Source organism: Xiphophorus maculatus, chromosome 6 (assembly GCF_002775205.1).
Source record: "Xiphophorus maculatus strain JP 163 A chromosome 6, X_maculatus-5.0-male, whole genome shotgun sequence".
In the NCBI taxonomy this organism is placed as follows: Eukaryota; Metazoa; Chordata; class Actinopteri; order Cyprinodontiformes; family Poeciliidae; genus Xiphophorus; species Xiphophorus maculatus.
Window position 1 is genome coordinate 4476980 of NC_036448.1, and position 25883 is coordinate 4502862.

Below are 25883 nucleotides of genomic sequence, written 5' to 3' on the forward strand. Positions count from 1 at the left end.
GTCAGGAGCGCCTCCTAAAGGGTGAACGACTGCAAGCTTTGCGCAGGTCGACCGGCAGCATTTTAGTTTTTAGAATATTTTTGCAGCGAGCCTATTTCTTTTCTTCTTCTCTGTGTTTTTATTTTTATTTTTATCTTGTTTTCTCACGAGGCCAGCATGTCGTCACACCTGAGAAAATTGGCCACGCGCGTGGACTGTGCGGAAGGCTGAAGCGTTTATCTGACTTTAGGAGACTTTCTAGTTTCAATTAGGTGAGGATCATTAGTAAGAAAAATACATTTTTTTTTATTATTAAATCTGTGCCCGATGGAGTCCGCGCCCGTCCCGGGACAGAACCCGGTGGAGTTGGAGTTCACACAGGAGAACATTGAGACGGTGAGTTACTTGAAATAAGTCTGCGGACAGCGTGTTAGAGAGTCATAGAGGCACAATGTGACCTAAACTTGACATATTTGAACAAATATATGACTGTGTGTTCTTGTCGTTTTAATTAGTCAGTTTTGCATCAGAATAAAATAAAAATAAAACATCTGTTAGGGGGGAGACGGGTTCAGTTTTTGTAGTTTATAGTTTTGGAAGCTCCTCCAGTTGTAACTTGATTCCAGCTTTAAGCATATGCTGTCCTAATAATAACCAACAGCATGTGTTTCGGATTAGTTCCTATGACAACGCATATTGACTATCTAAGAAATTGGTCATCCCAGCATGCATGATTGTTGATAAACGCCAATATGATTTTTTTTTAAATGTATTTACTTCGTGCCAGTTAACTACCTCCTGCAGTTGTTTTTGTTGATGTCCTGCTTGACTTATTTTGATCCAGAGTTTCTCTTTGTGTCTGCCGGCTCGTCCCTCTCCAGGCTCTCTACCAGCTGTACTTCGACCCGGACATGGAGCGTAAGAACGTAGCTCAGAAGTGGTTGACCCAAGCCCAGGCCTCAGCACAGGCATGGCAGTTCTGCTGGGCCCTGCTCAGCCCTGACAAGGTTCTGCTTTCCAAATTCTACCACTACTCCTATTGTTCTTATTAATTATTATTATAGAGGCACCGATTTAACGGAATCGGCCGATTTTCACCTTCATCAGCTCTGACCGGTGACTGGTCAGTTAGTATCAAAATTCTTTAGCTCTTTTTCCGTCCAGTGAATGCACCATATGTAAGCCCCAAGGGCACACTAAACAACACTCTTCAGTGAGGAAGTTTTTACCGAAGGACGACGTACCTATATTGTACCTACTATTAGCAATGCGATCTGAGGTCAATCCATTTGCACTATCACCATATTCATAACTCAATTAAATGAGTTACGAAACATTTTCAATTCAAAAGGCCATTTTGCTGCTAAATTATTAATAGACAAATGAGTTCAACAGCAAAGATATTTATTTTTAATCTGTCACTACAACCATCCAGATTGGTGCAAAGTGTTATTCTATCTGTTCATCTTTCAGGTGTTTCAAGAACCTTTGATCATTCATAGAACTTCTTGTGGACTGTGGATGCTAACATTAGCATTGGGGATGTTTAGCATTGAGATAGCATTGAGCATTTAGGTTTGAATATAGGGTAACTGCTTTTAGCTTGAACACATCAAAAGTCTTTTCCAGCGTCCCATCAGGTCATTTATTGAAGCAAAAATTAACTCCTAGTGGGTCGAGAGAAGCAGCTTCGTCACCCATAGCTGTTGTTTGCGGATTAAGCTTGTGTGTCACATTTACGGGCATACTGGAAACACGCAAATACAAATGTTCTGATCAGAAAAAAAGAGGATTAATTGCATACAAAAATAAACGTTAAAATCTTTGTCATTAATCAAAATTACAGCATTAAAGTCTCAGCAATGAAACGGACACACAAGAGATACACAAAGTCAGAAATGCTAAGAAATAGCTTAACCCAGGGGTGGGCAACTCCAGGCCTGGAGGGCCGGTCTCCTGCAACTTTTAGATGTGTCTCTACTTCAACACACCTGAGTCAAATAATGAGGTCATTAGCAGGACTCTGGAGAACCTGACTGCACTTAGGAGGTGATTCAGCTGTTGGATTCAAGTGTGTTGGACCAGGGAGACATCTAAGAGTTGCAGGACACCGGCCCTCGAGGACCAGGATTGCCCACCCCTGGCTTAACCCGAAAACCTTCTGTGATTCAAATGCTTGGGAACCCAACTGAACTCAGGGTTACTTGGAAACCTTTGTTTTTTACAGATGCGATTCTGATTTCAGTTTGCATTTTTGTTGTATTTATTGACAGAAAACTACAACAACAAAAAAGACTTCCGTGGACATCTCTGGTTTGTTCAGGTTGTGAGAGTGAGAGAAAGACTGAGACGTTCAGTAAACACAAAGTACATCAGAGTTGTTCTGTTTTGTGTTTTAAATTGAAATCAGTAACAACATTCTGATCTCTATCTTTGGGATTCTGTAAGGCTTTGACAACTGATTAGGAAAAGAAGTTAAGACGGACATGCTAGAAGGAAGAATGCTGGGGAGTGTTCATCATCCTGCAGAAAATTGGTCAAATGTTGAGTTTTGATTACGGTAAATTATTTTCAAATGTGTCTCTTTGTAGATCCCGGAGGTTCAGTTTTTCGGTGCCAGCACACTCCACATCAAGATCTGCCGTCACTGGGGCGACCTTCCCGCAGAGCAGCACGAGGACCTCAGGATGCAACTTCTTTCCCACATCTTATGCTTCTCCTCTGGCCCTAAAATGGTGCTCACTCGACTGTGTGTGGCACTGGCCTCGATGGCTCTTAACCTAATCCCCCAGGCGTGGTCTGAGCCAGTGGCAGACATGGTGAGAGCATTCCAACCTCAGGAACCGGACTCTCAAGACAACCCTGGTGCCAAGGCTTCTCAGGAACCCCATGCACATTGCCTTGCTCTCCTGGAGCTCCTCACCGTACTTCCGGAGGAGTTTCAAAGCGGCCGTCTGGCCCGAGCCCGTCGCACCCAGCTGAGGGAAGCTCTGGTCGGGGAGTGGGCTGTGGTGTGTGGAATGCTCCGACAGCTCCTACAAAGTCAGGATTCGTCTGTTCAGGTGAAGGAGAAAGTTCTCCGCTGCCTCTCCAGCTGGGTGGGGCTGGATGTGCCACTGGGGGAAAGCCAGGAATTGGTCCAGGACTGTTTTGCGGCGTTATCCGACCCAGGGTTGTTCGACACCGCAGTGGAGACGATAGTTACTGCCATCACACAGCCGGATTGTCAGAGGTGAGCACCAAGCTGGATCTTTTGTGGCCATCGGATCTCAGTAGCTGAGGTGATTTTTCGGCCATATCGAAATAGCAAAACTGCAATGGAAACACTTTTTCACATCACACGAGTCACGTGATCAAAAGCCGGATTTTGGATGATGAAGAAGACGACAGGAAGGAGGAGGATGATGATGGTTTGCTTTTGGGTGGGGTTTTCGGACAATGTGCAGCTGGCTCCACCAGAGCTCTCACAGCATATTTTTATGAACCGTGAATATGCTCTTGCAGTATATTCACGGTTCACAAAAAGCTGCGTGTCATTTGAACGTTTGAAATCCATAGCTCTTCTGTAAAATTGACTACAATTTCCATAAAAGACAGCATAAGTAGCTGCTTCAAAGTATAAGGAGCTTGTTGCTCCAACGCCTGAATAAGACGCCAACGTCTCCTCTAGTGGTCGATAGATCGCCATGGCGAATTATGAATATGTCTTATATAGCTGTTTACATCAGTCACACCATGATTTTTAATGACTTCTCGCGTGAACAAGCTTATTCACATGTGATTTTAATTTAATTTCTTATTTAATGAAAACACTGCAATTGCGAAATTGTGTTTTTCCAACATCAGCAGAATATCAACAAAGATTTGCGCACATCTGTAATGGAAACACAGCTAGTGGTGTGACCCCTAACTTTTGCGGACGATGATGGCGACAGTAGTAGGAGTTTGTCCTGTTGTCGGTGGGTCCCTGGTTCAAGCCCTAACCCCGTCCTTCTCTATTGTTGTCCTTGGGCAAGACACTTCACCCGACTTTCCTCTGGTGTTGGTCAGAAGGGCCAATGGCGCAGCATAGCATCTTCTCTTCTGTCAGTGAGCCCCAGGGCAGCTGTGATGACTATCCAGTAGCCTACTATCATCAGCATGTGAAAGGGAATGGCTGATTTTGTTGTGAAGCGTCTTTAAGTGTCATTTCATTTCTTGTGTGGAGGTTCATTAACGTTCTGCTGAGCCTGATGCCTATGGTGCTGGGCCTTTACGACCAGCTGAAGACAGCAGCTCAGAACGGGGACATGGAGACCACCCACGGTATCTGTCGCATTGCCGTCGCTTTGGGGGAAACACACTCCAGGTATGCACACACACTAAAACTTCCACGTTTGCCACAGGTGTTTTCACGTGCTTGTCTCTGGTAGGGTTTTGCTGGGACAGCCGGACCACTGGCAGGAGTATCTGGCTTTGGTGAACATGATTCTATTCTGTACGGGTATTCCTGGACACTACCCGGTTAATGAGACCACGAGTTCCCTGACACTCACCTTCTGGTACACACTGCAGGTATGGAAACGGAGCAGGCATTAAAACACTAAAGGTTGCTCAGATTTTTAGCCTAGCAAGCAAAAAGTTGGCCAAGTTCAAATTATATTGGTTATTTATAGTTGTTTTTTTTCCTCTCTTTGTTACTTTGTGCTGAACATTCAGGATGACATTTTATCTTTTGAGGAAGAGAAGCAGGCAGTGTACCTGCAGGTCTACAAGCCAGTTTACTTCCAGCTGGTGGACGTGTTGCTGCTCAAATCCCACTATCCCTCCCAGGAGGAATATGCCTCCTGGTCTTCTGATGACAAAGAGCAGTTTCGAATTTACAGGTACGTCGCTTAAGGGATGGAAGTTTTCCAGCATCTCTTAGTCTAGGTCAGGTGCAGAATAATTTTCTCAATCAAAGCAGTGTCAAAACAAACAAACTTCATAACGGCGGCAACAAGTTGTTGCTTTTACAACTGAGAGCAGCTAATTAGCATCTCAAAAAGTACCTGAACGATGACCCCCAAATCCCTGGGGAGTTGAAAGGGAGGCTTTGTGGAAGCAGAGCAGAAGTAGAGAGACGCAGGAAGTTCTCTTACATGAATCATAAGGAGCAAGAATCACATCCCATACACCAACATCTCTCTGCTCGTTTTTTTTAACCATGCGGCCAGGCAGAGATTCAACAAGGAGCGGCAAAAGCAAATAAGGAGGATTAGCAGTGATTGCCAACAACTGATGGTGTCATCAGTGTTACTGTGGAATATCGTTTCAGATGTCTGAAAATTTAGCTTTTAGCATCTCATGACAGTCTTGAAACTGTCATAGAGCAACTACAACCGGGGCAATCTGGAATAAAACTCCCGTTAGGTCCTGCAAGACTTGACACTGGGGTTGGAGATTTACCTTCGAGAACATGAGTCTGCAACCTTCACAAACCAAAGAGTCGTCTCTGCTCTCAGTCAAGCTACACAAAACTCGTTAGATCTACAAAACCTTTTTTGTGAAGACAACTTTAAAAGTTTTAATGAATATCTACTGCAGGAAATCATTTTGTAAAAGAACGATCATTTTGGTTTTAAAACAAAGAAAAACTTGAAACATATGAAGAGGGAATTTATACATTTTCTTCTACGGGATGTTGATGTTTTTGGAAAATTGTGTAAACAAAAAGGCACTTGGTTTTCAATGGAATGGTGACAAAGAAACAATAAACATTACTGATAACTGGGTAATTCTGTTGTGGAAATTCAATGCAGAGTTAATTCAATGGAAAAATAACAAAACAAAAACAACAAAAAAAAAAAAAGCTCAAATGTGGATTAATATCTTTTTTTTTTAATTTGTTGGTTCTACTTTTTTTTTTTCAAATATCAAGAGCCACTGTGGAAGTTCCTGTTCTGGCAGGAGAACAACCCTCAACATGCAAACAGAACTACAATGGCCCAGTCAAAGTTCAGACAAAAAATACATTTTGGACTCTATGACAAGACCTGAAAACTCATGTCCTGAAAACTCATGCCCCCCCTCCCCCCAACTTCACGTGTGCACTACTTTACTTTATCTATAAAAAATTGCAGTAAAATACTTTGTCGTAATGCTGCAAAATGTGGAACGACTTGGGCAGTACAAATACTATAACATCTGGATTTCTAAACAAAATTCCTCCAGTAACAAGTTGCTGCATATTTAGCTGCTTCATACCTGCTATTTACCCTCAACCTGTCGGCTGTTTTATCCCCAAGGGTGGACATCTCAGATACTCTAATGTATGTGTATGAAATGCTGGGAGCGGAGCTGCTTAGTAACCTCTATGACAGGCTGGGCAGGCTGCTCATGGACCCCCAACAGTCAGCGGTGTGGCAGGTAATGACATCAACAAACTGAAGTATTTAAGAATTTAAAGGGGCAGTGTCATGCAAAATCGACTTTTTTGAGCTTTACATCATGTTATATTGTTATTTCCTCATCAAAAACATACCTGGAGTGTTGCTTTGATTCCTTCATGCATGTTTGAGAAATACTTTAATCTCCCATGGCAACCATGGGAAACACCTGGGTGGACCTAGCTCTGCCTTCGAGGACGACGCTCCTCCTCTGAGCTGCAGTTTCCAAGTTTCTATGCTTCAGCCTCACAGATGCTCAAATCTACCAAATGTTATAAATTAAGTTGATTGATTGATTTGAGAGCAGCCCTCTCCGGTGATTTTCCCCACTCAGCTCCTTCAGACCAGCCAGAAGAAATGAGCAAACACCTGGTGAAACTGCGTATCTGCTGAGCTCATTATGTGAGCTACTTTTCAGTGCAACGTTGGTAAAAATGTTGTTAAAGGGTTAATAGAGAAGCCATGTTGTGATGACTTCCTGAAGGTGGAGTTTCAGAAAGAGGACGAGTTTTTGAAAAGACCGAGGCCCAAGTTGAAGGCGTTAAATTACCAAGTAAAACTTCTTTTAAGCTGTATCTGATATATGTTGCATTGGAAAATCTATAAAATGACAACATGTGCCTGAAAAATACATAATACTGCCCCTCTAATAGTAAAATGCCATTTCATCCACTGCTTGTGAACTGCAGGCAAATTGAAGTGAAATGAACAGGTGCATCTCAGTAAATTAGAATACATTTATTTGGATTACTCAGAAAATCTGAATAGTACATAAGACTAATTAAGACATTTTTGCTACCGAAAAGTGTGTTCATGTACTGTATAACATGTGCACTCAATAGTTGGTCTGACCATATGGTTAGAAAACTGGACAGAGACATGCTGGAGTAGGGGATATGATATTTGCCTGATAATGGATGGAAGATATGGTTTGAACTTCCTCTTCTGCTCTCGGCTCATTATTGATCCTTTTCAATTCAGTTGGTCTAATTTCAACTTTGATTTGGTGCTTCTTTTTTTGTTGTTTGTTTGCAGATTTCTCTGAGAAATCAAAGTTTGTGTTTTGTTTAGCTGCAAGTTATAATCATATGACTTTCACTGGAATAATGAACTTTTTAGTGATATCATAATTTACTGAGCTGCACCTGCATCGCACGCTGTAAGTTTTCAATTGGGTTCGATATTATTTTGGTTACAGTTTGCGATGCAAATAACATTTTCTGAGCAGACAGAGAGAAAAGAAAAGCGGATGGACGGAGTTAAAAGTTAACATACCCAAACAACCTTGTTCATTCCAACACATCCTCTGTTCTCTGGAGCTTCTGGAAGAATGTGGATCGGCGTCATTTCTTCATTTTGGACCTGCAGATCTTTGTTCTTGTCCACAATCTCCTGTAAATGACATGAAGTTACTTTTTTTTTGTCATAATCTTAACCGGAAATCTCACAAAATACATAAAACAAAAACTGTAAAAGTCTTAGACTTGTAAATGAAGTTTTAAAAAAATTTTTTTATAACTATCAACACTGAAGACATTATATTATTAATTTGTTGTTCCATATCTGACTTATTCTACAGAGGTATGGGGCCACACATATAAAATCAAAAGAAAGTTATGAGAATTTTATACAAAGTGAATGCTAGAGGATATGCCAATAAATTGGTTGTTCAATGAATTATCTTGAAACTATGGGATTTGGCTAATTTATAACCGCTATCAGTTATGTTTAAAGCTAGAAAGAGATCGCTGCCAATTAAATTGCAAAAGTTCTTTGCCTAGAGATCTAGTGGCAGAAATAACAGACAGACATATGATTTCAAAAGTAAAATTACTTTAAAAGAAATCTGCCTTCTGGTGCATGAAAGAGTTTAATTGCTCTCAAGTCAATTAAAAACACTTTATAAGACAAAGAAAACCATATCTTATATAATTCTGCATTAATTATGAGGGGAATTATATATTGTTTGCAACTTATTTAGTTAAGTTGAAGTAAACATTTATTTCATATTTTTACTACTTCAAAATGAGTAAAGGTTTTATTTTATTTAAAACAGACATGAAATTTTATTTTGTAATTACTGAGAAAAGGGGGCAGGTTCATACGAGTTTTTGTTTTCCTCTTTCTGCTCCCTTTGCACTTGTGTGCAGTAAGTGTTGTAAGAGTATGTGTCTGTGAATTAATGATGAAATCTGTTCAATTCAGTGCATAAACTGATCGATTGATTGAAGCCTGCTGTTTTTGCTCTCCTAAGGACATCGAAGCGCTGCTGTTCGGCTTCCAGTCCATCGCCGAGACCATCGACGTGAACTACTCTGACGTTATTCCCGGTCTTATCGGTCTGATCCCTAGAATCAACATCAGCAACGTGATGCTGGCCGACACCGTCATGTACACCATCGGTATAAACCCCAACTTTGAAGTAAAAGGCTCTAATCAGTCACTTAAAACAGATAATGTTTCTTAATCTAACTTTTAAATTAGAGATGCATCGACCCAATATTAATACCAGTATCAGTTCCAATATTGAAAAAAAAAAAAATTGGTGTGACAATCCATAAGGGTAAATCTATTCAATCTAATGCTACGCTTTGTGCTCTGAGCGACGTCGTGGTTTATTATTTCTTTTACGTTATATTTAGAATTCCTAATTGCACTTTCTGAACCATTTGAAAGAAGGTTTGTTGCAGTTTATTTTGATCACATTTGACCAAGTGAAACATGTTTTTGTCAGTTTCAGTTTCTTTATTGTCTATTTTTACATTGGCTGCCATACTCCTAATTGACTCCTAAAAGCCTGTGTTTAAAAAAAAAAGAAAGAAAAAAAGAAATATTTGAAGTAAATTCAGCCCTGTTTTTCTGCATCGGATCGGTATCAGCCGATGCTAAACCTCAGATATCGGTATTGGTATTGCAAGCAGAAAAACGGGGATCGCTGCACCCCTAGTTTAAATTCTATAAATAATCTCGGAACGCGATCAGAATTTGGTTCGAACCATCTTTGTGAAACCGGAGTCCGCTTTAGGCTGCTGTAGTAACAAGGCAAAAATGTCGAGCAGGGTCACTGGCTGAGTGGCTGGCGGACCACCCGGTGATGCTGGGTGGCATATTACCCATGGTGCTGCGGGGCCTTGTGAAGGCGGAACTGTCCGTCTCCAGCGTCTCCACACTCAAGCGGATCTGCAGGGAGTGCCGGCAGGACCTGGCACCCTACGCTCAGGACATCCTCACCGTGTCTCAGGTCTGACACACGACCCGTCACGCCTCCACGTCGTCACAACTCTGATTATTTTGTTTCTTTTCTGCTCTTGTCCTTAAGGACGTGCTGGTGAAAGAAATCCATGAGGTGAGTAAGTACCATGCACATCTTATTAGCTCTGTTTTTAGTTTTAAGACAACCAGCTGCATTGGTGTGTGTGTATGTGTGTGTGTGTGTGCAGAGCAGCCAGTGCATGTGGCTGATGCAGGCCCTGGGTTTCCTGCTGTCAGCCCTGCCAGCAGAGGAGATTTTAGGCAGACTGCACTCACTCATCAGCCCTCACATTCAGCAGCTGGACTCACTGGTTCGGCAGGAGGTAAGCCTGAAGCACAAAGGAGTTTACAAAAAGGAGTAAATAACTGCTGGAGTCTGGCCTGTGCAAACATAAAAGCCTAGACCAAGTCCACACCTATCTGGATATGTGGGAAAACAAATACATTTTTATGAATTTTGGCCTTTCATACCCACAAAAACTCAGTTTTGTAAAACTAAAAACGACTACTTATAAAAAAAAAGTCCAACCAAAGTAGAAATTTGAGAAAAACTCAATACTTGTGTCTGCATGTGTACTAACGGTGAGCGATATGGACTCAAAGTTTTACCACAGAATTGTGGTACCATTATGATAAAGATTTCTTACTACTTGTTTTTTTTTTTTTAAATTAACTGTATAGCTGGCACAGCGCCACAAACAAATTCTGCTCTTAAAAAAAAAAAAAAACTCATTTATGACATGTTTCTTTACCAGTCAGATAAAAAAAAAACCCAACTGTGATTTGTATCACAGAACTGCACACGGCAATGTCATTCAATCATATATTTTGGCATTTATTTATATTTTTCCTTGAACAAACAGAAGAGGAAATACTAAATTAAAAAAAGACAATCCTTTATCATGTATCATGACAATGATGAATGAGAATTTTTTAAAAGAAATTTATTACGATAAATTATAAGCGATACGGTAAATGCCGTATCTGGTAAATTCTGGTATGTCACATTTACTAAATGTGACATATTTGCCAAGGAGCCTCAAGTAAACCTACCGTATGGTATATACTGTATCTGTCCACACAAATGAACCTCCTGGCGCCATGTTTAATTTCTAACAGGAAGTCTTGATTGTTTTGAAATAATTTGATCGTCTGCTATAGGCGTTAGCTTTGCGCTCCACTGCCCCCTACAGGTTTGGAATGATTAAACCAACACTCAGGGGCGGGTTTGTGTGAGTTTATGTGGATGAAACTTTTTCTGAAACAGATCCTGTGTGTGCATACATTAAATAGACCTGTGTTCGTGTATACACATAGCTTCCACTAATCAAAAGTAGGAAGCATAATTTCTTCTCTTAGAGGTTTGTCTGGACTCAACATTAATATAACGGTGTAGAGGAGATGACATTTCCTTTAAACAAATCAGCTGACCCTTCCAATGAAGCTGATGATCAGTTCTGCAGATAGAATTAGGTTTGGAGACTTAAAATGTCGCACTAAATCATCTAAACATTGACTGCGAGACCAAGAAACGTCTGTAAATGTCAAGATCACATTTCTCTCCATCTCAATAGCCTGACCCTGCCACTAAGCAAGGCATCATGTCCATCCTGGGTTTGCTGTCCAGCCTGTTTACCACCCTGGATGTCAACAGGCATGCGGATGGCTTAGACGAAGAAGACGCCAGCCCCAGACTCACAGCTGCACAGAGCATTCAAAACCCAGTTAGTTTACCAAAAAATAAATCAATAAAAATGACGCAATAATAAAGTGAAAGGTTATAATTTTTGTATGTTTTACCTTCTTCTTCTACACGTTTAGGTTGTGGTTGTGCTGCAGCAAGTGTTCCCTTTAATTCAGACCATCATTAGCAAATGGCTTCATGACTCGGAAGTAGTTGAGGTATTCGTTTTTGGGTTGTTGTTTTTTTTTTAGCTCACTCATCGCTTCATCTGACTGCTACATACATATTTCATCAGCCTTTGCATGCTTAATGACCCTCTCATCCTAGGCCGTGTGCGGGGTCTTTGATAAATCAGTCCGGACCCTGCTGCACGACTTTGGCCCCATGGTGGCTCGGCTGAGTGAGATGCTGGGACAAATCTACAGCACTTACCCACAAGCCCCTGCCCTGGATCTGACTCGTCAGGCATGGATCCACAGATCTGAGCTGGGATAAAATAATAAAATTTCATAAAAAACGTTGCTCGGTGTGGAAAAGCCAGGATTAATTTCACATTCTCTTTAGATGATGCTTATCTTTGCTGGAGAGGAGCAACACATGTCAGACGTCAGAAGTCTTGTGGAAGTGCTGACCTCAACCACGCTTTCTATATTCCAGCAAGGTAACAAGGGCTGTATTACACTGTTGCATATATTTGAGTCATGATTTATTTTGCTTCCAAAATTGAAATTTTTCAAACACATCTGAATAGGGATTAATAGACCTGAGTCAAGTTGAACCCTCAATTGGTGTCAAACGTTTGTGCAGCAAAAATGGTTTTGTTTGCGCCGCTCTCCTCTTACAGATATAACCGTTTTCAGAGGTCATCAAAGGCCAACCAGCCAGTCCACATTTACCAAGTCAAACTAAATGTGGTGTCAATCAACCGTTAGAGTTGTGCAGCAAAAATTTTAGTTTGTGCCATTCTCATTTTTAAAATAATAATAAAAAAAAGTCTCCAGAGGTATTCAGAGATCAATCTGCCCTCCTCCATCCCACATCACCGGGAATCAAAAAAAATTCATACATATTCATTTAGCTATTTTTGTGCAACTAAAAGTTTGACGCAAAATTTGTTTGAATTTGTAAATGTTCGGGGGCCGGTTGACCCTTTGTGACCTCTGGAAACATTTATTAATATCTTAAAAAAAATGATAGGGGCACAAACAAAATCTTTTATGCATGTGACACTAATTTTATTAGATTTAAAAAATGTGGGCTGGGGCCAACTTCACTCAGGTGATGTAAAAACTTTAGGAGGATTAAAAAAAGAACAATGACACAACTATTTGACCCTACTTAAAGACAACCATATTTCAATTGTGTTTATCATACTAATCCAATCAAATGCATTTTTTTACAGACAATATATTTAGGTGATTCTTTTCCACATTTTACATGATTCAACATCCCCGGGTATGTTGAAAATAAGAACAGCGTTCAGAAAAATCTGAAAAGCTTCCATTCGAAACAAATCTAATAAAATTTGGATCTTTGGAGGCAAGTTGAAGCAATTTTGAGCGACTCAACACTGGGTGACAGTACTTTGTGCTCTACGTGTGACTCGGCAGGTCCAAGGGATCATCCTGACATCGCAGAGTCGTTCATGAACCTCCACGCTCAGGTTGGTGGACGGCGCATCGAAACGCAGCCAGTAACTGAAACCATCACAGCTGCTCTTTGTCTGTCAAACATTTAGATTCTTAAAAGGAGTCCAGACTTGTACCCGTCGACCCAACTGGACGTCAAAGCTCTGTTTTACTCAGGTGAGCATCAGCGCAGGACGGCGTTCTTTACAAAACTCCACAATGCAGGGCTTCAAAAATATTCTCTCCTGTTTGTCTGCAGGGATTCTGTCCATCAAGTTCCCAGAGACGCCCACTGTTAAAGCAGCCTGCCTATTCTTTGTAAGCAGCAAATGGGAGGGCGAGGGAGGTGTGACATTTCAGATCGGGAACAATTGTTCCTTAAATCATACAATTTTCATTTTCTGTCATTTTACCAACAGACAGAGTTTTTGAGTCACTGCAAAGACATGCCGGCTCTGAACGACGTGCTGCAGAGCGATGGAAAGATCCTGACAGAGACGGTGCTGCAGGTAGACCGGCTCGTCGTCTGCATTATTCTGATCCGCCCTCATGCATCTGCGTTGCTCCTCTCCCAGGCAGTCGGAGGGGGTTCTTCACGCAGCCTGGCAGAGAACTTCTCCGAGGTTCTGCTCAGTCTGAACAGACACAGTCCGGGTCTGCTGTCTCAGTGGCTCACAGAGACCCTGCAGACCCCCGGGTTCCCGTCGGCACATGTGACTATGGAGCAGAAGCACACCTTCTCTCAGCAGATCCTGAGGTAAGCTAACATTTGCTGTAATCCAGGTGTTATATTTCAGGACGGTATCATGTGTTTTCCAGCCACACAGTGTTATTTTATAGCACAATCAAGAAACTATGTTAAATTCAGTTCTTAAAAGAAGCATTATGGATCAAATATGACTTAAAAGAAATTTGACTTTGTAATTTAATGCCTTGAAAATGGGCCTCTGTCTCTTTAAAAACCCCTGCCCTTTCTGAAACTCCACCTTCAGGAGGTCAACACAACATGGCTCCTCCATTAACCCTTTAATAGAGGGTTAACGTTTTTACCAGTGTTATAATCTACTCTGGGTGTTTGCTAATTGTTGCTGGCTAGTCTGAAGGAGCTGAGTGAGGGAGCCGTGGGCCAGGGCTGCTCTGTGAAGAGGAAGTTTAGAGGCTTGAACTGCAGCTCTGAGCAGGAGATTAGTCCTCGAAGGCAGGGTTAGATCCATACAGGCGTTCTGCACAGCTGAATGGTTGCCATGGGAGATTACAGGATATCTCAAACATAAAATTTCCAATAAATAAAAAAAGAAGTACTTATAATTATAGAGTAATAAATCTTCACAGACTAATAGTTATCCATCCATCCATCCATCCATCCATCTTCTTCCGCTTATCCGAGGTCGGGTCGCGGGGGTAGCAGCTTCAGAAGGGAGGCCCAGACTTCCCTCTCTCTCCCCAGCCACTTCTTCTAGCTCCTCCAGTGGAATCCCGAGGCGTTCCCAGGCCAGCCGAGAGACATAGTCCCTCCAGTGTGTCCTGGGTCTTCCCCGGGGCCTCCTCCCGGTGGGACGTGCCCGGAACACCTCACCAGGGAGGCGTCCAGGAGGCATCCTAACCAGATGCCCGAGCCTCCTCAACTGACTCCTCTCGTTATCTTAATAGTAATAGTTAATGTGATCACGTTAATAGTTATCTTAATAGTAATGATTTAGTTCACCTAGTTTATACATTTCTGATTATGTGTGTGTCTAAAACAAACGGAGCCGTGTCACATCCTATTTAAACCCCAGGGGAACAAATACTAGTTAATAGCTTCCTAATTTACACTTAGGAATTATTAGCTAAGAACTATCTACCATAGCCATGAATTACTAGTTAAAAGCTTCTTAGACACCTGAAAAATGATTTCAAATGCTTCCATTGCTTGTATTTTTTAAAGTGATTGTTAGAGGTACATTTTTCTTTTTTGTACCTTATGCAAATTAAAGATTTTTTTTCTCTCAAAACAGTCAGAACTCGATTATGCTACTGTAAAAAAAAAAAGTTATTTAAGAAATTACATATTTTTATTTGCAAAAACCTAGAAAATTCTTTGATCAGTTTTATGGAGCCCAGCATCTCACTGTGTTTTCAGATCTTTAAAATAAAAGCCTCTACTGTCAAACTAATAAAAACTAAAAAAATTTTTTTTATGTATGATTGTGTTTTACTCAGTGAACAAACTCAGGAGTCACTTGATGATCAAAGCTGGTACTTTAACAGCTTTTCCTACACAAGGTGTCCTTCCTTCCAGGGAACAAACAAACAAGCGTCGCGTCAAGGAGACGGTGAAGGAGTTCTCTCTGCTCTGCAGGGGGCTGCAGGGGGCCGGCTTCTCTGAATGCTAGCCGTCGGCAGGACAACCCGGAGCGGGACGATCCACTCAGGACGAGGCGCTGGATGAACAGAAAAACACCTGGACACGACAACGCGCGCGCATTCGGAGGACAGTTAAGCACATCTGAGTCACTGTGGGACATGTTTTTAATAAAATAGTTGTCAGAAAGTGTCACAGTGCCATGAATGTACATTTACTGGAAGAAAAAAAACAACAAAAAACAACAACACTGATTAAAGCAATCTGTTGTTGCAGGTGAATGAGTGTTTACTGATTGGTTCCTCTTTCCAGTCGCATGCTGCTGCTTTATGGGAACGTCCCAGTCCAGCCCCTCCCCCCCTCTTTCCTCCTCTCCGTTACAGCCTTTTTTTCTTTTCTTTTTAAAAAAAAAAAAAGCTTCCATCATTACATCGTATAACTTAGAACTCTCATATCTGCTAATAGATAAGAAAAACAACTTGATCACATCCACGACAGTAAGGAGAACAAGAGCGACTTTTTAAGAAGAGCGCGCGTAGCGACTTTCTGTTTTTAATCTGCGACGGTCGTCGTCGGGAGGGTGGAAAATGTTTGAACTAGGACAGTCTCTGTGGAGGTGGGTGCTCACTGCAGAGGGTCCATGAGTCTGTGAATTTGATCCACTCAGGATCCTCCTGCAGCCTCCCCGACCAATGGCTGCCCACTATCGTATCCTTGTGAAAAGGTTCAGCACAGACTTTGATTCCTGTTTGGAGAGAGAAAGAAAATGGTGATCATTTTATTTGGAGATTTTTAAGATGGAGTGTAGCGGTCGCATTTTTCTTTTAGTTTCAAATCTTTATTTCCAGTTCAATATTTTGTCTTTCAGTTTCAAAACTTGTTTCAGTTTTACACTTTTAAAGTTTTTTGAATTTTTTTTTTGTTGTTTGAAAAAAATTGTTTCAAACATTTTATTTATTTTTTTTCACCTTAGTGCATCGTGTTTTACTGAAGAGGTTCCAGAAGCGAAGAGTCTCGTCTCCGGCTCCGGTAACGATGGCCTCTCCGTCCGGAGACACGGCCTGATGAGGACCGTGTGAGAGAACATGAAATCTTGTGGAAACATGAAACCTCGAGCGAAGCTCAAGGTTTGGTAACTGTAACTGTAGTTACCATTTCCTGCTGGAAACTACAGTAACTACAGTGGAGCGGTAACCAAACGGTTCAGACATCTGCAATTTATTCCCGTAGTGACATTTATTAATACATTCACAAACGCACATTGAAGCAATATGACGGCGTTGCATTAGAACGAATTGCAGTGGTGTACATACTTCTGCCAATTCGCTAGTGCGCTAATATTGGAGCTAATTTTTTGTTTAGCGCTTTGGCTTTTTTTTTCTAGCAATGAAAACGTTTAGCACACCCGGCTTCCCCTAAATTCATTTTTCCAGATTAATTCTAAAGCACCAATTTACTTGCCAGTTAAATAAAGTTCTATGTCTGTATTGAAGTTTTTGTTATCGACTTTAAAGAATTCTTCAAGTAGGTAGGCGTTTCCGTTCATGCTCTTATTTTGAAGTGTGCAGGCTGTTTATGCAGCTTCCTGTCCTCGTGTTCTCCCTTGTTTCACTTCAATAACTTTTCATAGAAACGTACAGGAACAACATAAAACACAGACAGTTGAACAAGTTAGAAACATAAATACAGTATCTATGGGTCTCATATAACGTAAATTATGTCAAAATGAAATCGGCGATAGCGTTGGAGTCTTTCAAGGGCAGATATAGTTTGCGCTTCAGCATTAGCATCTGCTAAATACTGTACATATGTAGTGCTTTAGAGCTAGCAAAACTAACGTGCATCATATGTTCTTCAGGGTTAGCGCAGCTAACGTTTTAGCTAGCGGTGCCCAACATTGACGAATTGGATTGATTTGAAGAGAATGGATCAGAGAGTGGATTTCATTTGAATGGGATCCGTGCAAAGAAAGCAGCAATCAAAAGAGCGAGAACACGAAAGGTTCTCACTGTTTTGCTTCTTCTGGACGTTTTGTTATGTGGTCAAAGCAGCTCTTAACATACCAGATATAAGACTCTGTAGGAGTGTCCGGTCAGCTTGGCCACCTGCGTTAGAGACGGATACTTCCACACCAGAATCTGGTTCTGAGAGTAGCCGTGAGTGCTTACCTGGACAAAAACAAAAAAACACATGTAATTACATACACATTTTAATAGGACTTCCCTGGGGAAAGTTTGAAAATATTTTTTCAAATGTATTTATTTGTGGAGTACATTCAGAAATGAACCGTGACATTAGCTTATTAAGGTAACTGGCTGATTTCAAACCTGACCAGATGGACTGGTCTGATACAACCATTGAATGCACCATATTTAAGGTTGCGCTAACAACACTCTTCTGTGTGGACGTTGTTACTGTGTGAAGAAGCCTAAGCTATTCTCAAGAGGGTTTTTTTTCCTCAAAATCTCACTTATAACCAGACATTTTTCCCATTTTCTAAGTGAAATAATTTGCCAATGGAACTAGAACAGAATTACTGACGAGCTGCTACATCTTGCTGAAAACTTACTTGTGAGCTAGTTTTGTCGTATTTTAAGTGCACTAAGATATTTGCAGTAGAAACTAGAAAAAGATGCTTGGCAAGATGTAACATTTTTGCAGTGTAGTCGAGACCAATGCACCAAACTGAAGACATTTGTTATCCAGTCTTTGGTAGGAAGAGACAGAGACACAGAAAAAACATACAATCATGAAAATGATCAGGCAATTAATAAGATTTATGCCTTATCTGTAACCCTCGGACGTCTCTGAGAAATTGCTATTTTATTTTAACTATGCAATTTTTTAAAGGCAGTTAAATTTTCAATTTATCCAAAATGTTGGGGGGGGGGGGGGGGGGGGAAGAAAAGAATTCAACAAGAAAAATATTCACGGCTTTTGAAGAGAAATCACAATAAATCAGCCACGGAATCTCTCTGCGCTAACGATGGGTAGCGGATGGTCCTCCTCACCAGCTCGTTGGCGTGTTTGGACCAGGCCAGGTTGCAGACCTGGGAGCCGGTGTCGGTGCTCTGCAGCGCCTGACCCGTCAGGGTGTTCCAGAAGCGCAGGCAGCGGTCGGCGGTGCCGCCGCCCGAGGCCAGCAGCCCGTGCTGGTGAGGGGACCAGGCGATGGCCTTCACGGCCGCCAGGTGGTCGCTGTACTGCTGCACGGGGACGAGGCTGGAGCTGTTCCACACCAGCAGCTGGACGGACGGGGGGGGGGGAAAAAGAAAACAGAAAAGAAAAAAAAGACGAGAGTAAGGATGCTGCTGGACAAAATCTGTGCAGCCCTACCAGCACATTTATTTGCAACAATTCTACAGGAATCTATACTGTATCAAATTCCATTAGTTTATATCGAAAGAAAAATAAGTTTGTGCATAAAATTCTGTAACTTTAAATTGCCAGCATTAGGTCAACTTAGCTGCCTGGTCTTTTCTGAAATTAAAAAAAAAACATCAAAGAATTTTTGAAAAAATACATAATTGTTTTACAAACATTTGAGCAGCCTAAAATCAGTTGGAGCATTTTGAATCAATTCAGAATTGTCAGGACTAGGAATTTTAATTCTCTATAGAATAGATTTGTTTTCTGTACCTCTGGTTTGTATTTAACACCCCCACCTTCATAATGTTTAAAAGAAAAAACAATTATTTCTGTATGATTACTACTATTACGTTTGTTAGTTATTTTATTGCATAAGTGTTTAATAAAGATCTTATATCATCTAAAGGTAGTTTATTTTTATTTTTTAAATACAAACTTGATATTTTGGTGTTACTATTATGTGTATTTATGCAGGTTTATGGCCCCCTGGTGGCAGCATCCTGGAGTTAATTAAAGCTAAGGCTGACTAATACAGTTTAAAGACGCAATGGTCCACTTTTTTCACTTCACTTGTGTAAGGTTTAGTATCGGCTGATACCGATCTGATACAGAAAAACATTGATGATTTAACTTAAAACGTTTCTGTTTTCAACCACAAATATAAATGTAATGAATTGAAAATGTTTCTGGTAACTCTGCACCAGAACAGCACACTTAAATACACCAAAAGCTTCACAAGCTTGGTCAAACATGTAAAAAATAAACTGCAACTTCTTTCAAATGGTTCAGGAAGTGAAATTAGGAACTCTAAATATAATGTAAAATAAATAATAAGGCATGATGTCGCTCAGAGCACAACGCATAGAATTAAACAGAATAGATCTGTTCTTATGGACACATGGTCACCAACATCGAATTTTTTCAATATCGGGACCGATAGAGAAATTCCTATCAGATCGGATCGCATCTCTACTCGCGTCTGCTTGAGGTGCCTTACTTTGTTGTCGTTGCCTCCAGAAGCAAGGTGCTGGTGGTCCGGAGACCACTTGAGGCCGCACACCTCTTGCCGGTGACCTTGCAGCCTTCTCTCCGTGGCAGGCGGCGTTCGGACGTCCCGTTGAAGGATCACCCTGTCCCGACTCCCCGACGACAGCTGCTCCCCGTTCCACGCCAGCGCACCTGCAGCGCCGAAGATTCCGACAGAAACAAACAAACAAAAAAAAACCTCATCGTTCTGATTGAGTGAGCGCCATTCGGCCCTGCGGTGCTCGGCTGGGACCGGACTGACCTACTCGGGCCGAGTGGCCCTCCAGACACGTCAGCTTCCGGCCTCCGGCTGCGTCCCAGATCTGAACGTAACCCTTGTGGGTTCCTACGGCCACCAGGCTCCCCTGAGCCATCCAGAGGGAAACAAAGAGTCACCTTTTCTCCTCAGACGTATCTAAGCAGCAGATTGATACGCTCAGGATCCTCACCCGCTCATTCCAACACACCGACGTGACAGAGTCCCCGTCAACGGAAAGGTCACATAACCTGGTCACCTGTTGGTAACAGAAACCTTTTGATTATTATTATTATATTTTTTTTTACAAACAAATATAAAGCATATCACATCTATTCCTATCCATCCCAATACTGTACAAAGTCTTGTGGGAAATATCGAAACCTGTTTTGTATGTCACAGTTGGATTTACATCAAACTCATTTTCATTTTCTATCATTCATGATAAAAATCCTGGATGTCCTGAAAGGGTCAGTTGTGGCAGAATAAATGGATAAAACTGGCAATTAAACCGATAGCAAACAGCTGCCTCCATATTCAACACGTGCCTTAAATTAAATACTGATCATCTTTTCACAATCGACTTACAATTAATCGACTTACAACTAATGGTTTATTCGATTAAGAGCTGTTCTAATCAAATAACTATAAACTTCCACTTAGACCTTATTTTAGTGCTGTAGTTTGGCTGCCAAACAACAAAAGTCGTCCTCAAGCAGTGCCAGTTGGTACAGAAATAAAGATGGCGGGACCATATCAGAACGTGAAAGAGAAATGGTCCACACAAAGTTGGGTGTGGGATGTCAATCGAACATCATGAGGTTCTGTTTTGAAATGTAACAGAACAACAAGCTCCTTAAGTTTCACCTTAGTAGTACTCACTGAGCTTTTTCTCTAAACATTTTTGACTTTTCAAGCTCAGAAATTTCCACGGGTTTTTTTTTCTAGAAAATTTCTGAGAATAATCTTGACTTTTCTAAGAATTTGAGCAGAAATGTACTCCTTTATTTTCCCATCTACAAAGAGAGATGACCTTTTGTCATCATAGGTGACAAACAGACAGAGAGAATAACAGACAAATTGCAGCATGATGTAAAAAACAAACCATGATACCGATAAGCAAGGCAGCAAGGCTGACTGCGAGCGCTGTCGTGAATTAATAATGCACTTCATGGAGCCAGCTTTTTGACATTCCTTCAAGAGCAACTGCAGAGAGTACTTCCAACTCTGTGTTCTTTGTTTCACATATTTTATTCCTGTCATCTTTTATTTTTCTATTCAGCAACCTAAGAGGTTCTTGTTTTGCTATATTTCATAGGTATGCCTAAGGTTAGTAATGCGAGAAAACCACAATTTTCTGTTAGGGTTAAGCCTAACCATAACAATTTATCGTTAGTCGATCAATCAACGTTTTTACTGAGCAGTGTTGCTCCCGTCTGACCTGGCTAGTGCAGGCACTCCACAGGTAGACGCAGGCCCCCAGCCCCACGCTCAGCAGGTTTCCTGCCGACCAGTCCACCAGGTTGAGGTAGAAGTCGTCCTGCAGCTCCGGAGCGTCCAGAACTTTGAACGGGATCTTGGAGATCTTTCGCGCCGGTTTGCGGGGCGAACGGAGCAGCTTGTGACTGGAGGACCGTCAGAGAGAGAAAAAGAGAGAGAGAGAAAAAAGAAAAAAACTATCTGAGCTGAACAGAAACTCCCGTAAATGTAAGGTGGGACGTTTGCTACCTCTTGTTGCTGAGCGGAGAAAGTGAGAAGGGGGAGACTTCATTACCGCCATCGCAAGGCACTCTCTTCGTGTGGACAGCGTACTGCAGAGATCGCACACACAAAGCGTTACACCTTCAGGTCGTATTGAAGCGGCTCCGTCTGATGAGGATTTGACGGCGATCTGCACCCTGAAAAGGCTGCAGGAGTCTGGAGCGAGGACTTCGTGCCGCCGGTCGTCGGCGTGAGGCTCCGCCACCGTCTCGATGCCGGCGCCGAGCAGCTCATTCCTCAGCAGGGCGGCGTAGGCCACGGCGTCTAACGGAGGAAAGACACGGGAAACCCAGGAGCGGGTCAGGATCAGGGATCAACAACGGCTGCCGGGCGAGCGAGCGGGACGGGCGGGGTTCTGACCTTTGCTGGAGTCGGAGCCGGCGTCCTTCGCTTTGTGGTTCTGCGCGGGAGAGTGGCAGTTCTCCTGCAGAGAAAATCCATGAAGCATCTCCAGCTGAATCACGACTGGTCAAAGAGCTTAGTGGTTTTTTGGGGTTTTTTTGTTTTGTGAAATGAACAGCCTGCACAGTTGACGGGTAACATAAAGCTCTTACGTTGGCATAGTGGAAGTTGATGCTCCAGTTGCTTCCAGCGCGGGTGGGAATGAAGCGGTCCCCTGACTTCACACTGAGAGGGCTGCAGGCAGCTCCTAAACTCTAGGAAACCAACAGACAGCCCGGCATGGTTACTGAGGACAGGATACACACCGTTCTGTCAGAACCAAACACCACGGTTTGACCGAAAAACAGACGGAAAGAAGGATGGATTTACTGTCATACCTGCTCACATTTACATATTCATGGAACAAAATTCAGACTGAGGTCCCAGTTAAAAAAGAAGTCTAAGAAACAAATAAATAGAGAAATCAAGTACTTATAAAAAACAATTAAGAACTTATAAAAGTGAGTTGATGCTGAAATTATCTTTGCTAAATGCTAAAAACAGATGTAAATGGATGCATGTATTATTATTTATGTATGTATGCATGGATGTATAGATGAAGATTTTTGATGTCAAACAACCTCACGTGTACATGTTGATGTGATGAAATTGGGACTTAAGTCCCAATTTAAAAAGCCCAATAACTAAATAAATAAACATATAAATCGAGTGCTTATGAAAATTACGTATTTATTAACAGGGTTAAAAAGAGAGCCGAGGCTGAAATTAGCTCTGCTAAATGATAAATAAATACACATGTAAATGAACTAATATATGGATGGATGGACATACGAACTAGAGGACTCAAGTCAAACCAGCTCACATTTACAAAATTCAAACTGAGGTCCCAGATTTAAAAAAAACAGAGCCTAATAAATGAATATATAAATCTAGAACGCATAAAAAAATTAAGTGTTTATCAAAGGGTTACAAAAGTGAAATGATGCTGAAACGATCTTTACTAAATGCTAAATAGACATGGAAATGGATGAATGGATAATAACACGGATTGACAAATAGATGGATGAGAATGAGGCGGAGAATAATGTCCAGAAAGACAAAGTTTTATGCTGTAATATCTTCTAATATACTTTTCTGTAGGAAAAAAAACAAACCCAACTATAATCTTTCTAAGCGTTTTTTCCCCCCACTCTGTTTAGGAACCCCGTGAGGAGGTTCAGCACAGTGATAACTCAGAGTTGAAGTCTTTGTTCTTACCTTAATACTAAACTGTGTGCATTAGTGACGCTGCTGTCCTGCTCACCTTGGTCATGCGGCGCTCTGTGTGCAGGTTCTGGTGGTTGATCTGCCTCAGCAGCCGTCTTTCGTACTCTTGGTCCATCCGTTCAGTGCTGTGGGTTGTGTGGGAGGAGGTGGCTGCTCTCCCCGCCCCCTCTACACCTCCGCTCCCTCCCGGTGAGGAAATCCGCAGAGGATCCCCATCTCTGTATGAACCAAAACAACTTCATTCAAATCACGCAGCACCAAGGAGCGATTTAAAGGCTCGAGAACGTTTAACGAGCCGGGGCGACACGAACCGAGCGGCCCGGTTAGCCTGCTGACACTCTGAGGCGGCGTGGGCTTCAATGCTGGGTCCGCAATGCTTTAAAACCCCCGGCCACCGTTATTTTTTATTATTCAGGCGAGAGCAGCAGAAACGTTTCATGACGTGCTCATAAGGAAAGCTGCACCGTTGTCATGGTATCATGCTCGCGCACACCAACAACCGCTTCCACCTCTTCAAACTAACCCCAGCTATCCGTCCTGCCCCTCGATGGACATGCGTTTGTCTCACCGACCTGCCGGGGGTCTCAGGTGACCAGGGCGGCTAACATCTTCGGCCGAAAGGATGAACTCCGCGTTAGGAAAAACTGTAAGTCGTGTTCCGTGTAGCAGCAGCGGCACAGCAAGATGCCAACGCGACTCTCTTATGTTGTTTATGTTCGCGACAAAGATGGCGTCCGGAGTCAGCTGTGGCAGAATTTTTTTTTTTTTTTTTTTTTTTTGCTTTGAGCTGACTTCTGCTGGCTGTGCTGTGCGCTTTGAAGACGGCGCAACAGCGACGCCCGCTGGTGACTTCAGCGCATTGTTGAGTGAGTTAAGGCCGTGGCTGTCGGTGTCTTCGGTTTGGCCACAAGATGCCGCCGTTGCAACGCAAAACAACGTAAAAGGTGTTTGGAAGTGCTAAGTAAATTCAAGTAGCAGGCCCTACATTTCGAGCAGACGTGGATGTGAATTAAACTAGATTAATACTAGATTGTATTAATAAAGAAATTAAATTTGTGGTATTATGTTTGACTCTAGGCTTGGAAGCTGTTAAAATGTATATTTAGGATTCACCTGTATAATAACTTTTAAAAAGTCACCTAATGCAGTGTTCATATTTGTGTAATTCAATCTAAGCCAAAGTATTCAAAGAAGTAGACCTATAATAACTGGAGCTATATAGATTGACAATTCAGATAGAATGTACTGTACATATTTGACATTTATAGAAAAGTGGCAAAATAAAGTCAACTTTTAAAGAAAACCATAAGACGTACTGTTTGTTTCTAGTGTCTCTGGTCAGAAAAAAGCGTTTTTGACTTAAATTCAAAGACAGAGAACTGACCAAACACACCGTGCCCAAGGCGAATCTTGGTGGTGGAAGCATCATGCCATCTCTCACTATTTCAGCCCTGCCAGAGAGATGTGCAGAAATATTTGCTTTAACTGGGGGACTGTATGCAAATGGACGCCACACTTTTTAAAATTTTACCTGTAAAATATTTCCAGCCATGCATCAACTTTCTGTCGCACAAAATCCAAAGTAAATACGTAGTGCGGAAATGTTCAAAGTGTATAAATCCTTTTGTAATGCACTCTATCTTTATTCAATATAAAACATCAGATTCTGTCAAAGCCAAGCCCTAACCAGTTGGGTTGAGACTGAGAAAACATTTTTACAGACCTCCTGAAACCTGCAAAATCCCCCTCACAATAATTTAGGCCCCATGTGCCAAACATCAAAAACCGGTCTGTGGAGCAGATAGTGTAGGAACCGATAACACATGCTGGCTTAATGGCCCCTGTGTGAACATGACTTCAAAGCAAACCCAGATCTTACGTTTTCGCTTCATGATGTCAAAAATTTCAATTCCCCGGCGAGAATCTCCGGAGGCCTCATTTGGCAAATGAAACAGATAAAAACGTTCGCTCTTTGAACTTTCTGGTGGAAGGGGGAGAGGGAAGAAGTCGTAAACAGACACAGTAGAGTTGACCTACTGTTGCTAAGACACTACTGAGACACGGTTGAGTAGACTCAAGGCATCTTCGGTGGCGGCCTGAGCCGCACGTAGGCATGGCGGTCACGGCGGTCACGTTTCTCCTCTGACGGAGCAAAACACTGAGCCAGCAGGAACATGTCCAACCGACCTGGCTTCCCACAGACTGCTCCTAGATGGCTTCTGATTAGGGTCTGACATTTGAATTCCTACTGTACAATGTTGTTTTGGAATGCAAGGCCCGTGTTTTGGACACGCGGTACTTCCCTTTTTTCTCTCTCCGAACATAAAAACGCGTCCACACACCGAGTTACCAAGCAGATAACAAATACAAGAAGTCCATTTATTCGTTCCCAGGTGCTTATCGGAGAAAAGGCCCCACAGACCTACAGATCCTCCACTGTGCTTAACAGTAAGCATGAAGTGTATCCTTTGTTTCATAGCAGATCCACCTGGACGGTTTAGTCAAATCT

At 42.0% G+C, this 25883-nt stretch overlaps 2 protein-coding genes across 5 annotated transcripts; one reads left to right on the forward strand and one right to left on the reverse strand.

Moving 5' to 3' along the window:
- Nucleotides 1–11: 11 nt before the first annotated feature.
- Nucleotides 12–15375, forward strand: LOC102226599 (importin-13-like). 2 transcript variants are annotated; one of them, XM_023334780.1, is made up of 21 exons: nt 12–375; nt 861–986; nt 2571–3211; nt 4187–4327; nt 4392–4533; nt 4678–4844; nt 6246–6366; nt 8641–8788; nt 9446–9627; nt 9706–9732; nt 9827–9961; nt 11213–11362; nt 11460–11540; nt 11650–11787; nt 11887–11983; nt 12933–12985; nt 13061–13127; nt 13210–13268; nt 13370–13459; nt 13526–13707; nt 15292–15375. In XM_023334780.1, the coding sequence occupies exons 1-21, from the start codon at nt 307–309 to the stop codon at nt 15323–15325; spliced, it is 2850 nt and encodes a 949-aa protein (XP_023190548.1). In that variant the 5' UTR covers nt 12–306; the 3' UTR covers nt 15326–15375. The 2 variants fall into 2 exon arrangements, with proteins under 2 accessions (XP_023190548.1, XP_005812715.1); XM_005812658.2 differs by having other exon boundaries at nt 13–375; nt 15232–15348.
- Nucleotides 15376–15443: 68 nt separating this feature from the next.
- On the reverse strand, nt 15444–24144 carry LOC102225050 (fizzy-related protein homolog). Of its 3 annotated transcripts, none has more exons than XM_005812653.2 (14): nt 23947–24144; nt 23412–23592; nt 22261–22362; nt 22067–22130; nt 21843–21970; nt 21674–21756; nt 21387–21570; nt 20139–20204; nt 19952–20054; nt 19661–19842; nt 18306–18539; nt 17358–17462; nt 16263–16355; nt 15444–16039 (listed from the first exon to the last, which is right to left on the reverse strand). In XM_005812653.2, exons 2-14 carry the CDS (start codon nt 23487–23489, stop codon nt 15998–16000), a joined length of 1464 nt encoding a protein of 487 aa, XP_005812710.1. In that variant the 5' UTR covers nt 23490–23592; nt 23947–24144; the 3' UTR covers nt 15444–15997. The 3 variants fall into 3 exon arrangements, with proteins under 3 accessions (XP_005812710.1, XP_023190556.1, XP_023190555.1); XM_023334788.1 differs by having other exon boundaries at nt 23898–24144; XM_023334787.1 differs by having other exon boundaries at nt 23686–24144.
- Nucleotides 24145–25883: the final 1739 nt, after the last annotated feature.

What these genes read in the sequence shown, in the direction of transcription:
- LOC102225050 (XM_005812653.2), bottom strand. Translation starts at nt 23,489, where the DNA reads ATGGACCAAGAGTACGAAAGACGGCTGCTGAGGCAGATCAACCACCAG. An exon ending in GGGCCACTCGGCCCGAGTAG is followed by an intron (nt 19,843 to 19,951) that starts GTCAGTCCGGTC and finishes TCGGCGCTGCAG; the next exon opens with GTGCGCTGGCGTGGAACGGG. An exon ending in CCTACAGAGTCTTATATCTG is followed by an intron (nt 16,356 to 17,357) that starts GTATGTTAAGAG and finishes GGTCCTCATCAG; the next exon opens with GCCGTGTCTCCGGACGGAGA.
- LOC102226599 (XM_005812658.2), top strand. Translation starts at nt 307, where the DNA reads ATGGAGTCCGCGCCCGTCCCGGGACAGAACCCGGTGGAGTTGGAGTTC. An exon ending in AAGCAGCCTGCCTATTCTTT is followed by an intron (nt 13,269 to 13,369) that starts GTAAGCAGCAAA and finishes TTTTACCAACAG; the next exon opens with ACAGAGTTTTTGAGTCACTG. An exon ending in TTCTCTCAGCAGATCCTGAG is followed by an intron (nt 13,708 to 15,231) that starts GTAAGCTAACAT and finishes CCTTCCTTCCAG; the next exon opens with GGAACAAACAAACAAGCGTC.